The sequence below is a fragment of the Diabrotica virgifera genome, chromosome 8 (assembly GCF_917563875.1).
Source record: "Diabrotica virgifera virgifera chromosome 8, PGI_DIABVI_V3a".
Taxonomy (NCBI): domain Eukaryota; kingdom Metazoa; phylum Arthropoda; class Insecta; order Coleoptera; family Chrysomelidae; genus Diabrotica; species Diabrotica virgifera.
In genome coordinates, this window is record NC_065450.1 from 215,201,682 (window position 1) to 215,213,894 (window position 12,213).

General features: G+C 37.3%; 1 protein-coding gene across 1 annotated transcript; it reads left to right on the forward strand.

Annotated features, from left to right (window-relative positions):
- Positions 1–1,335: 1,335 nt before the first annotated feature.
- On the forward strand, positions 1,336–2,325 carry LOC126890336 (uncharacterized). Its single transcript, XM_050659207.1, has one exon. It carries the CDS (start codon positions 1,336–1,338, stop codon positions 2,323–2,325), a length of 990 nt encoding a protein of 329 aa, XP_050515164.1.
- Positions 2,326–12,213: the final 9,888 nt, after the last annotated feature.

Below are 12,213 nucleotides of genomic sequence, written 5' to 3' on the forward strand. Positions count from 1 at the left end.
GACAAAATATGCTATTTTCAGAAAAAGTCAGGATTTGTGTAAAATCAGATGATCTACCAGATCGTGTACTTAGAGGTCGAGGAAGACAAGCAAGGACCGAAAAACTGTCAGATCTGTTCACAAATATAAAAGGGGAAGTGTAATGTTCTGGAGAGGAATTGCGATCCGTAAAAAACTCCTTTAATTTTCGTCCAATCAGCTTTAACTGCTCACAGGTACCTATGTTGATAACCTGTAGTTAGGCTCTGGAAAGGTGCAACAGGGGAAAATTTAATTTTAATGCATGATAATTGACATCCACATATACCATTAGAGTGACTAGAGGCATCATTGAAGCAGGAGGTATCCCTTGTTTGGAGTGGCCTGCTTGCTCACCCGAGCTTAACCGTATAGAGTATTTGTGGGATATGCTTAAAAGAAAAATTAGAGCTCGCCCGGATAATTCACAAAACACCGCACGGATAGTACAAGCTGCTCTTGAAGAATGGAGCAGCCTACCACAACAAAATGTTGATAATTTGAAACTTGCTGAAACTTGCATAAGGACTAGAGGTGATAACACTGACTACAAAAAAAAACAAAAAAAAACAATTTAAACGTTATTCGTTTTACATTGAAATTTTTTATGCTATTGACTTAAAACAACTAGTTTCAATTTGTTTTTTAAATACTTGATTGTTTTATTTAATTGTTATGTAAGTATTTGTTATTAAATTGCTTTAAAATAAATATTGTTTGACTTCGTGTGTTCGTTTTTTTAAATTCGCACGAAATAATAAGAAATATCAGATGATTCCATTAAATTATTCTTTGTGTGTAGCTCCAATAGCGTATATTTAATATGGCGTATAGTATCTTCTTCTTACTTCAGCCAAGACCCGTTTATCTCTGGCACTTGGTCATAAAATCTTACCCTGTTTTCCCCTTTAAACTCCAATAAGCCGTGTGGCCTCGTATAGTCGTATACTTGATGTAGCGTTTTCATAGATGTTTTTGATTAGTGACGTGTATATACCTGTAGTCTATTCGGATTTGCTTTAGGGCTTCCAGTACCGTTTCAAACTCTACAAAATCAAAAGCCTTCTCGTAATCGACAAATGCAAGAACCAGTGGTATGTTGTACTCGATGCATTTTTCAATTAATGGTAACGTATGGTCCTAAAGTTTTGGGAAAAATTTCACCTGGTCTGATTGAGAAGCAAAATGCATTTAACAAAGAAGGCCATGGAATTGAAATGTCATCAGTTATTGACATTTAATAAACAAAGCAGAATATTTTGGTTTGTGCTCTGCAAAATGTCTTATAAAATTGATATTCGTCGAGGTATTTATAATATGGTTGGGCGAATGTCGAAACGAGATATTGTTAATATTTATCGAGATCAAAACATAAGCAAATCGACAATTTATCGCACAATCAGAGAATGTGAAGAAGGGATACCATGTGTTAACTTGCGTAAAAGTGGCCGACCGCGGATTTTGAACCATATAAGAGAGGCAAGACTGATTGAAGCAGCTAAGAACAAAATTGGGGTCTCACAGCGAAAACTGGCCAGAAGATTTCATGTTGGAAAGACTACAGTATACAGGACCCTATCGAGTAACAATATTATCTACCGGAAAAGAAGGAAAGCTCCAAAATACACAGAGGATCAATTAGAGAGAATTCCGAGATGTTGTTGCGCGTTAAGGCGAGTGCATTTCGTCAACAAGTTGATCGTGATGGACGATGAAAAATATTTTACTTTGTCTAACTCTGAGATGAAGGGTAACGATGGGTTTTACACGAACGATTACGAAAATGTACCTGATGAAATAAAATTCAAAAGTAAGAAAAAACTTGAGGACAAAATTTTGGTATGGTGTGCAATTTCTGAGGCTGGCTTTATCTCACAGCCCTACATTGGTGTTGTTCGAGGCGAAGCCTTAAACGCAAATATTTATATTCAAAGATGTCTCTCTAAATTGCTTCAGTTTGTGAACACACATCATGCAAATGATCAAATAGTCTTTTGGCCAGATCTTGCTTCATGTCATTACGCGAGGATCACAAGGGACTGGTACGAAACTAACAACATTACCTTTGTACCGAAAGCAGACAATCCCCCCAACCTACCTCAGGCTCGTCCAATTGAAGAGTTCTGGGCAATATTAAGTCGGAAAGTCTATAATAACGGATGGGAAGCACAAAATCAGGAACAGTTAAGACGCCGCATATATACGAAAATTAGAGAAATTGACGCCGAGGTCGTCCAAAGGATGATGCAACGTGTCAGGGGAATTATTAGGCAAATCGAAAATAATGGTCCCTTTTCTGTCATTTGAATTTTGATTTATAATAAGGATAGTTAAGTTAAATTGTTGAATAATTTAATAAAAATATAAGATTATTGTGGTCAGAGTTATATGCTTTTGAAATATTTCCCAAAACTTTAGGACCATACGTTAATACTTGATAATACAACAATGGTATAAATACACTTATGGTATACAAATGGTCATTGGTGCCATATCCTGCCCTGAAGCCTGCCTGATCAAGTTTATGTGTTAGTCTCTTCGTTAAGATTTTCATAAAGAGTTTATACATATATGTGTCAAGAGGCTGATAGGTCTATAATTTTCCAATTTAGTAATATCATCTTTTTCGTGTAACAATACTATCACTGCATTGTTCTAGTCTTTTGGAATAGTACCCACATCCTTACCTTGTGCATATCAAAATTGCTTGAACTTATTTGTTTAACATCTTTGTCAAAAACTTGTTGCTCTTTGAAATAGTGTATTCCCTTAGCTTTGGTAAAAAATGTCTGTTTCACAATAATTTTTGGATGATTTGCCAATTCTTATTTCTCTGTATTTAAAAGGACGTACTAAACCAACTGACGTTCTAATTCAGTCCCATCGTTGCATAATTTCATAACAAGACACCTGTTTTTAGCGTCATCACAGACACCTTCAGACCGTAGGAGCGCCAGCCAAGAAACCGATACTTCGAACCGTTTAAGCTTTTTGCAATTTTCCTCGTATACGAGTAGATACGTGAGAGACAAGAAAAGTGGCAATCCGTTTATAGTAAAACTGGAGGCATGGGAACACTCTTACACAGGTCGTTTACGTCTATACGCTTCTGTCTTATTAGACCATTTATATGGTATTTCTTCAGTTTAAGATGGATTGAGTTGCGTCTCCTAAACGAGAATTCAGATTTCCAATGGCAACAGCATTTCTTCGAAAGGAAAATGCGACTATTTGTTGAATAGAAATGTGTCGATAGAGAAATTTATGGTTGAGGTATTCTATAAATGTTTTATAACAATAGATGGAGAAGATTATATAGTACGAGGAATATTTTAAATACAATTCAATTTTATTTTATTCAAGATTAACTAATTAAACTCTACTAAGTTCTGTGGCTATAATGAAAGCCAACAATTTTCTTATTCCTGTTTTTAGGATCACTTCCGGTTCAACCTAAGTTGACCAATGTATGCTTGCGTTACATCACTAACATATCGCAACGGGATAGTATGTGTATGAGTCTATGGCAGTCTCTTCTTCCATTTTGCACTTTTTGCACCTTTGTTCCTTTACGTTACCTATAGTCCGTACAATATAGATACCGTTGCACGTCATTATCTACGTCAGAGATCTAAGTTGACATTGTAGCCCAATTACAAAAAATTATTGAATTCAGCTAAATCAAATATATCACATAATTATTATGTATTGCGGAAGTGGATTATACAACAAAACAAATTAATATTCAATGTAAATAAATAAAACATTAGAAATAGAAAACAAAAATAAGTTATAATCTTACGTTAAAGTAAATAATAAAAACAATAAATATAATAAAACAAACCTGTGGGAGTTTTTTGTCAGTTCTTCTAACAGGCGCGGCCCCCTGCGAATGGGGGATGCTTTCTGGGTATTCGTAGCGCCAATACCCAGAGAGTAGCAGGGATACTTGCCGTGTAACAAAAACTGACACCTGGCAGTAGGTATAAAATGCACACCCATTAATATGGAGAATTGTCTGGAGCCGGCGCTGGACGTGACAGCATGCGGGACGTCGGTGGCAGGGTGTTGAGGAGGCGGGCCCCTGTCATACAATCAGCTACAGCCCAACAACAACAACCACAAGCGAGCCAAACAACAGTAAGAGCTCCACTCGCTGAAGGTGCTGCGCTCGAACATCAGCCGGCGCTCACTCAAGCGGGACGACCGAGGCTGCGCATGAAATAGACTGTGTCCATTAACGAAAACATTTTGCGCTTCTATTATAAGGTGACAAACCTCGGATAAGAAACGATCGGCTACAGACAACAGCTGTATGCCGAATTTTGCAGAGAGTACCCAGATATTCAAGTATCGGAGCAAAGAGTATCAGATCAATACCGGGTAATTATAAGAAATAACCTAATCCCAGAGACTAGACGCAATACGATCAAAAGCGAAGTCGAACGGGAGATTAATAACCAAGAGCTAGTTGTAGATCAAGTCCCTAATGAAATCCTCGATGAGCAGATTCCTGAGCCCATAGCAGATACTCAACCTGATAATACACAGCAGGAAAATAACGAGTTACGTGCTAGTCTAGTAAACGAAATGGCTCGTGCCGTACAAGAGTTTAATGGAACAAACCCACTTAGCAGACCACCGCTACCACGAATAAACTCTTGTAAGAAACTAGGTGCACTGTTACAAATTCTGAACACTGAAGTCCTACCCAATTATGTCGTAGAAGCCCACACATTGGAATATTTGCATATGCTAATCTACTGTGCAGCAACAGCAATTGCTAATGTAATGGGCATTAAGATCATAACACGACGGGGTAATAATAACGGAAGAACTGGTAACAGAATTGAACCCTGGGAAAAAAGACTGCTCGGAAAGATTGAGTTACTGCGTAGGGATATTGGTCAAGTAACAAAATATATAAGAGGTGTAACAACTAGAAAAGTCATTAGGAGAGCTGTAGAAATAATTCTAAATACTGCAAGACACTCGAGATATGATCCAGAAAATAAAACAGCCCAATAGTGTCTGGATACATTAAAACAAAAACTCTCCGTCTATTCAGCACGACTAAGGAGGTACAAAGTTAGTAACAACCGAAAATGTGACAATGCACTTTTTGAGAATTCTGAGAAGGCGTTCTACCGAAAACTCAATTCCACCGTAGAAACTGTCGAAGTCTTACCCAAGCCAAGAAGAAATTCATGAGTTTTGGGGGAATCAACTTTCCACCCCAGCTTCTCTTAACAACAATGCTTGCTGGATAGAAGATACTACGCACAACTGTCACCACTACATCACAGCTAACTACGAACCATTCACCACCGAAGAGGTCTCAAATATCATCAAAGAGCTTCAAAACTGGAAATTCTGGACCAGACGGAGTTCAAAACTTCTGGCTTAAGAAGTTTTGGAGTATTCATGAGTGCTTATCAACATTAATTAATCACGTAATTTCTTATCCGCAGGATACACCATCATTTTTAACTCAGGGAACCACTTATTTAATACCGAAGGATCAAAATAACACTCAAGATCCAGCCAAGTACCGCCCAATTACTTGTCTTCCAACTTTGTATAAATTGGTCACATCCTTTGTAACCCGGCGTATCTACCAACACTGTGCTCTGAACAATATCATAGAGCCTCAACAGAAAGGATGCGCTAAGGGTTCCATGGGTTGCAAAGAACAACTTATTATCGACTCAGTCATTTCTAACCAGGCATTCACCAAAAAAAGGATCGAGTTTGGCAAGCGAGGCGAGAGGTCGTGTGGCAGGTGTATTGGCGATAAGGTAATTTCGAATTCGAAACCTATCACAATAAAAACACCGGTTTTTTAAAAGACCTATCGTTATCGATAATCGTTAAACTTAAAAAGCGTTCTTGTGCGAAATAAAAATAAACTTCTAAGTGTATAATAATAATATTTATATTAGTGCTGAGGTTAACATTTAATTTAAAATGGCCAGTGGCGGAACAGGAACAATCCGAAAGGAAACCTATAGAAAGAATGAAGAACTATCTGATAGTGGCGACGAAGAATCTAAGAAGAAAAAATATAAAGAAGATAAATTAAATTTGGAAAAGAGTAACCTGACGAGACGAACACCGAATAAAAGCAACGACACAAATGAAGAGATGATAAAAATGATGCGGGAAGTTATGTGGAAAAATGATGAAATGATGGCAGAAATAAGAACCATACGGAAAGACCAAAAAGAAACGATGGAATATATTAAGGAGCTGAAAGAAAAAAACGAAAAATTGGAAGAAGGTTTAAAAATGGCAAACAATAGAATAGAACAATTGGAAAAAGATAGACGGAGAAATAATATAGTATTAAAAGGCCTAACACTAGATGCTACCGACGGAAAGCCTGTAAAGGAGTCAGTAGAACACTTCATAGGAAGAAATCTGAAATTAGAGGTCAGACTGAGAGGAGCGGTGAAGATCGGCGACCAAATCTTTGTAGCAGAAATGGAAAACCTAACGGATAAGATGAGTGTACTAAAAAACAAAGGAAAACTGAAAAATCTACAGGGACAAAAGGTGTATATAGAATCAGATTTAACAAGAAAGGAAAGGGAAATACAAGCAAAAATTAGGAAAATGGCAAAAGAAGAAAAAGACAAAGGTAATACTACGAAGATAGGATATATGAAACTGGAGATTAATGGAAAGGAGTGGAAATGGGACCATAATAAAGAGAAACTTATACTAACTCACAGAAATATCGGGGAAGGGACTTCAAAAAACTAAAAGAAAATAATGAGACCGGACCCACAACAATGACAACCAAGGCAATGAATGGGAAAAGCGATAGGGAAAAAGATGATGCAAAGGTAAACAAGGATGAAAATAGGAAAAAGGGGAAAGCTAGATTGCAGAAAAAAGGAGAGATAAAAATGGGATCATGGAATGTGAGAAGCATCAATGGAAAAGAGGAAGAACTGGTAGAAGATATGATAAGACAAAAAATAGAAATACTAGGAATAACAGAAACGAAGATGAAAGGAAAAGGTCTTAAGAAAATACACAAAGGATATTGGTTACTTTGGGTAGGAGCGGATACAAAAGAGAGAGCAAAAGAAGGAGTCGGGATAATAATTGCACCGAATAGACTACAACACGTTATAGAAGAAACATATGTTAACCAGAGAATATTATCGGTGAAAATTAAACTGATGGACGAAGAAATATGGACAATAATAACAGCCTACGGAGTAAATGAAGATGCAAGAAAGGAAGAGAAAGATAAATTTTTCGAGGAGCTCCAAATGCAAATTGATAATGGGGAAGAAAACATAATTGTAATGGGAGATCTAAACGGTAGAGTCGGAAACAACAACAGCGGAATAGAGGAGTGCATGGGAAAAGAAGGAGAAGAAATGCTAAACAGAAATGGTGAAAGAATAATAGAAATATGTATGGAGAATAAACTAGTTATAACAAATACAAAATTTAAACATAAAGAAGTACACAAATACACGAGAGTACAAGACAGCAGAAACGAAAAATCAATCATAGATTACTTTTTGGTAAGCAGCAACAAATGGAAAAGAGTACAGGATACAAAAGTGAAAAGAGGCTCGGAGATTGGCAGTGACCACCATCTAGTAATAATGAGAATGAGAACAACAGAGGAAAAAGAAGAAAAGAGAAGAAAGGTAGTAAATGAAAAAATAAAAAGTTACAAATTAAAAGAGGAAATATATAAGAAGAAATTCCAAGAAAAATTAGATAATACTTTGAAAGGTAGGGCAAAAAATACAAATATAGAAAAAAAATGGGAATATCTAAAAACCAGCATAATCAAAGCAGCTGAGGAAACTTGCGGGAAAGCAAAAATAGCAAACACTAACATGAGGAGAACAGAATGGTGGACGGAAGAAATACGAGAGAAAATAAAGAACAAAAAAGACAAATGGAAAAGATACCTAAGCACAAAACACCCGGAAGATTACGAAGCATATAAAGAAAAAAGGAAAGAGGTTAAAATAGCGGTGAAAGCAGGAAAGGAAAGGTCATGGGAGATATTTGGACAAAAAATGACAAAAAATTATAGGGAAAACCAAAAACTCTTCTACGGCGCATTAAAACAACTCAGACAAAAGAAAGAGCACACGATGCCGAATATAAAAGACAAGAATGGAAACGTACTAACAGAAGAAAAACAAATAATGGAAAGATGGAGAGAACATTTCAAAGAGCTAACTCATGTAGACAAGGACAACATAGGGGAGATACAAGAAAGGAATGAAGAACAACAAGTGGAATCCATAACAAGAGAGGAATTAGAGAAAGCAATAGAAAGAGTAAAACTGGGCAAAGCACCAGGCAAGGATCATATCACCCCGGAAATGATAAAATTCATGGGGACAGAGGGAATGGATAGCATGAAAGAACTAATGAATGATATCATAAATAGAGCAGAATTACCAAAGGACTGGAAGAAAGACATTATATTACCAATACACAAAAAGGGAGACAAGAGAAACTGTAATAATTACCGAGGTATCACCATATCAAGTATCCCTGGGAAGGTATTAGCAAGAATACTAGAGACAAGAATAAAAACACAAATAGAAACAACTATGGAAGACACACAGTGTGGATTCAGGAAGGACAGAAGCACGCAAGACCTAATATTCACATTAAGACAAGTAAGTGAGAAGGTAATCAAGAAAAATAGAGAGATACATATGTGCTTCATTGACCTGGAAAAGGCGTTTGACAGAATCCGAAGAAAGGACGTTTGGAAGACACTAACAGAAAGGGGAGTCGACAGACACATAATAGAAGTAATAAAGGATATGTACAAAAATAATACAAATACAGTAAGAACCAATAACGAGGAATCCAGAGAATTTTCTACAAGTCAAGGCGTCAAACAGGGATGCGTGCTGAGTCCACTGCTATTCTCAGTGGTACTGGATGAAGCGATAAAGAAAGCCAAGAGAAGAATGAGAAAACTAACATTAGGATACTGGCAAATGAAACAGACTCAACTATCGGAGCTACTATTTGCAGACGACATGGTATTGATAGCAGAAAACAGAGAAGACTTACAGAACAATCTTGAAATCCTAGAAGAAGAACTATCAAACATAAATATGAAAATTAATACAGAGAAAACAAAAACAATGATAATTTCAAATACGAGGAAGACACACGCAATAGAATTAGACGGGAAACAACTAGAGCAAGTGGAATATTTTAAATACCTAGGAGTAATAATCGAATCAAATGGTAAACAAGACATGGAAATAAACGAGAGAATGGGACGAACAGGAAGCTTATTTAACACTATGAAAACAACATTTTTTGGGAAAAAAGGGATACCGGAAAAAGTAAAAACGGCAGTCGTTAAATCAGTAGTTAGACCAACAATCATGTATAGCAGCGAGACATGGACATTGACGGGGAGACAAAAATCCAGAGTCAATGCTATGGAAATGAGGTTCCTGAGGAAAATAGCAAACAGAAAAAGGACAGACAAAATACGAAACGAAACAATTAGACAAAACCTAAAACTAGAACCAATCAATGAAAAAATGGTAGAAGGACAACTTAGATGGTTCGGGCACGTGTGTAGAATGTCGAACGAGAGGCTAACAAAACGAGTGTTCGAAACGAGAGTGCAGGGGAAAAACAAAAGAGGGAGACCAAGAGTTATGTGGGTAGATGAAATCAGGAAAGAAGTCGAGAAGAAGGGATTGACATTGGAAAGTGCAAGAAACCTAGCGCAAGATCGGAAAGCATGGAGACTACAATGCCAAACTCAACTCCACCAGCCTTACACCTAAAGGTAGAAAGGCTTAGGACTAAGTAAGTAAGTAAGTATATGGTATTTCTTCAGTTTAAGATGGATTGAGTTGCGTCTCCTAAACGAGAATTCAGATTTCCAATGGCAACAGCATTTCTTCGAAAGGAAAATGCGACTATTTGTTGAATAGAAATGTGTCGATAGAGAAATTTATGGTTGAGGTATTCTATAAATGTTTTATAACAATAGATGGAGAAGATTATATAGTACGAGGAATATTTTAAATACAATTCAATTTTATTTTATTCAAGATTAACTAATTAAACTCTACTAAGTTCTGTGGCTATATTGAAAGCCAACAATTTTCTTATTCCTGTTTTTAGGATCACTTCCGGTTCAACCTAAGTTGACCAATGTATGCTTGCGTTGCATCACTAACATATCGCAACGGGATAGTGTTATGATGTGTATGAGTCTATGGCAGTCTCTTCTTCCATTTTGCACTTTTTGCACCTTTGTTCCTTTACGTTACCTATAGTCCGTACAATATAGATACCGTTGCACGTCATTATCTACGTCAGAGATCTAAGTTGACATTGTAGCCCAATTACAAAAAATTATTGAATTCAGCTAAATCAAATATATCACATAATTATTATGTATTGCGGAAGTGGATTATACAACAAAACAAATTAATATTCAATGTAAATAAATAAAACATTAGAAATAGAAAACAAAAATAAGTTATAATCTTACGTTAAAGTAAATAATAAAAACAATAAATATAATAAAACAAACCTGTGGGAGTTTTTTGTCAGTTCTTCTAACAGGCGCGGCCCCCTGCGAATGGGGGATGCTTTCTGGGTATTCGTAGCGCCAATACCCAGAGAGTAGCAGGGATACTTGCCGTGTAACAAAAACTGACACCTGGCAGTAGGTATAAAATGCACACCCATTAATATGGAGAATTGTCTGGAGCCGGCGCTGGACGTGACAGCATGCGGGACGTCGGTGGCAGGGTGTTGAGGAGGCGGGCCCCTGTCATACAATCAGCTACAGCCCAACAACAACAACCACAAGCGAGCCAAACAACAGTAAGAGCTCCACTCGCTGAAGGTGCTGCGCTCGAACATCAGCCGGCGCTCACTCAAGCGGGACGACCGAGGCTGCGCATGAAATAGACTGTGTCCATTAACGAAAACATTTTGCGCTTCTATTATAAGGTGACAAACCTCGGATAAGAAACGATCGGCTACAGACAACAGCTGTATGCCGAATTTTGCAGAGAGTACCCAGATATTCAAGTATCGGAGCAAAGAGTATCAGATCAATACCGGGTAATTATAAGAAATAACCTAATCCCAGAGACTAGACGCAATACGATCAAAAGCGAAGTCGAACGGGAGATTAATAACCAAGAGCTAGTTGTAGATCAAGTCCCTAATGAAATCCTCGATGAGCAGATTCCTGAGCCCATAGCAGATACTCAACCTGATAATACACAGCAGAAAAATAACGAGTTACGTGCTAGTCTAGTAAACGAAATGGCTCGTGCCGTACAAGAGTTTAATGGAACAAACCCACTTAGCAGACCACCGCTACCACGAATAAACTCTTGTAAGAAACTAGGTGCACTGTTACAAATTCTGAACACTGAAGTCCTACCCAATTATGTCGTAGAAGCCCACACATTGGAATATTTGCATATGCTAATCTACTGTGCAGCAACAGCAATTGCTAATGTAATGGGCATTAAGATCATAACACGACGGGGTAATAATAACGGAAGAACTGGTAACAGAATTGAACCCTGGGAAAAAAGACTGCTCGGAAAGATTGAGTTACTGCGTAGGGATATTGGTCAAGTAACAAAATATATAAGAGGTGTAACAACTAGAAAAGTCATTAGGAGAGCTGTAGAAATAATTCTAAATACTGCAAGACACTCGAGATATGATCCAGAAAATAAAACAGCCCAATAGTGTCTGGATACATTAAAACAAAAACTCTCCGTCTATTCAGCACGACTAAGGAGGTACAAAGTTAGTAACAACCGAAAATGTGACAATGCACTTTTTGAGAATTCTGAGAAGGCGTTCTACCGAAAACTCAATTCCACCGTAGAAACTGTCGAAGTCTTACCCAAGCCAAGAAGAAATTCATGAGTTTTGGGGGAATCAACTTTCCACCCCAGCTTCTCTTAACAACAATGCTTGCTGGATAGAAGATACTACGCACAACTGTCACCACTACATCACAGCTAACTACGAACCATTCACCACCGAAGAGGTCTCAAATATCATCAAAGAGCTTCAAAACTGGAAATTCTGGACCAGACGGAGTTCAAAACTTCTGGCTTAAGAAGTTTTGGAGTATTCATGAGTGCTTATCAACATTAATTAATCACGTAATTTCTTATCCGC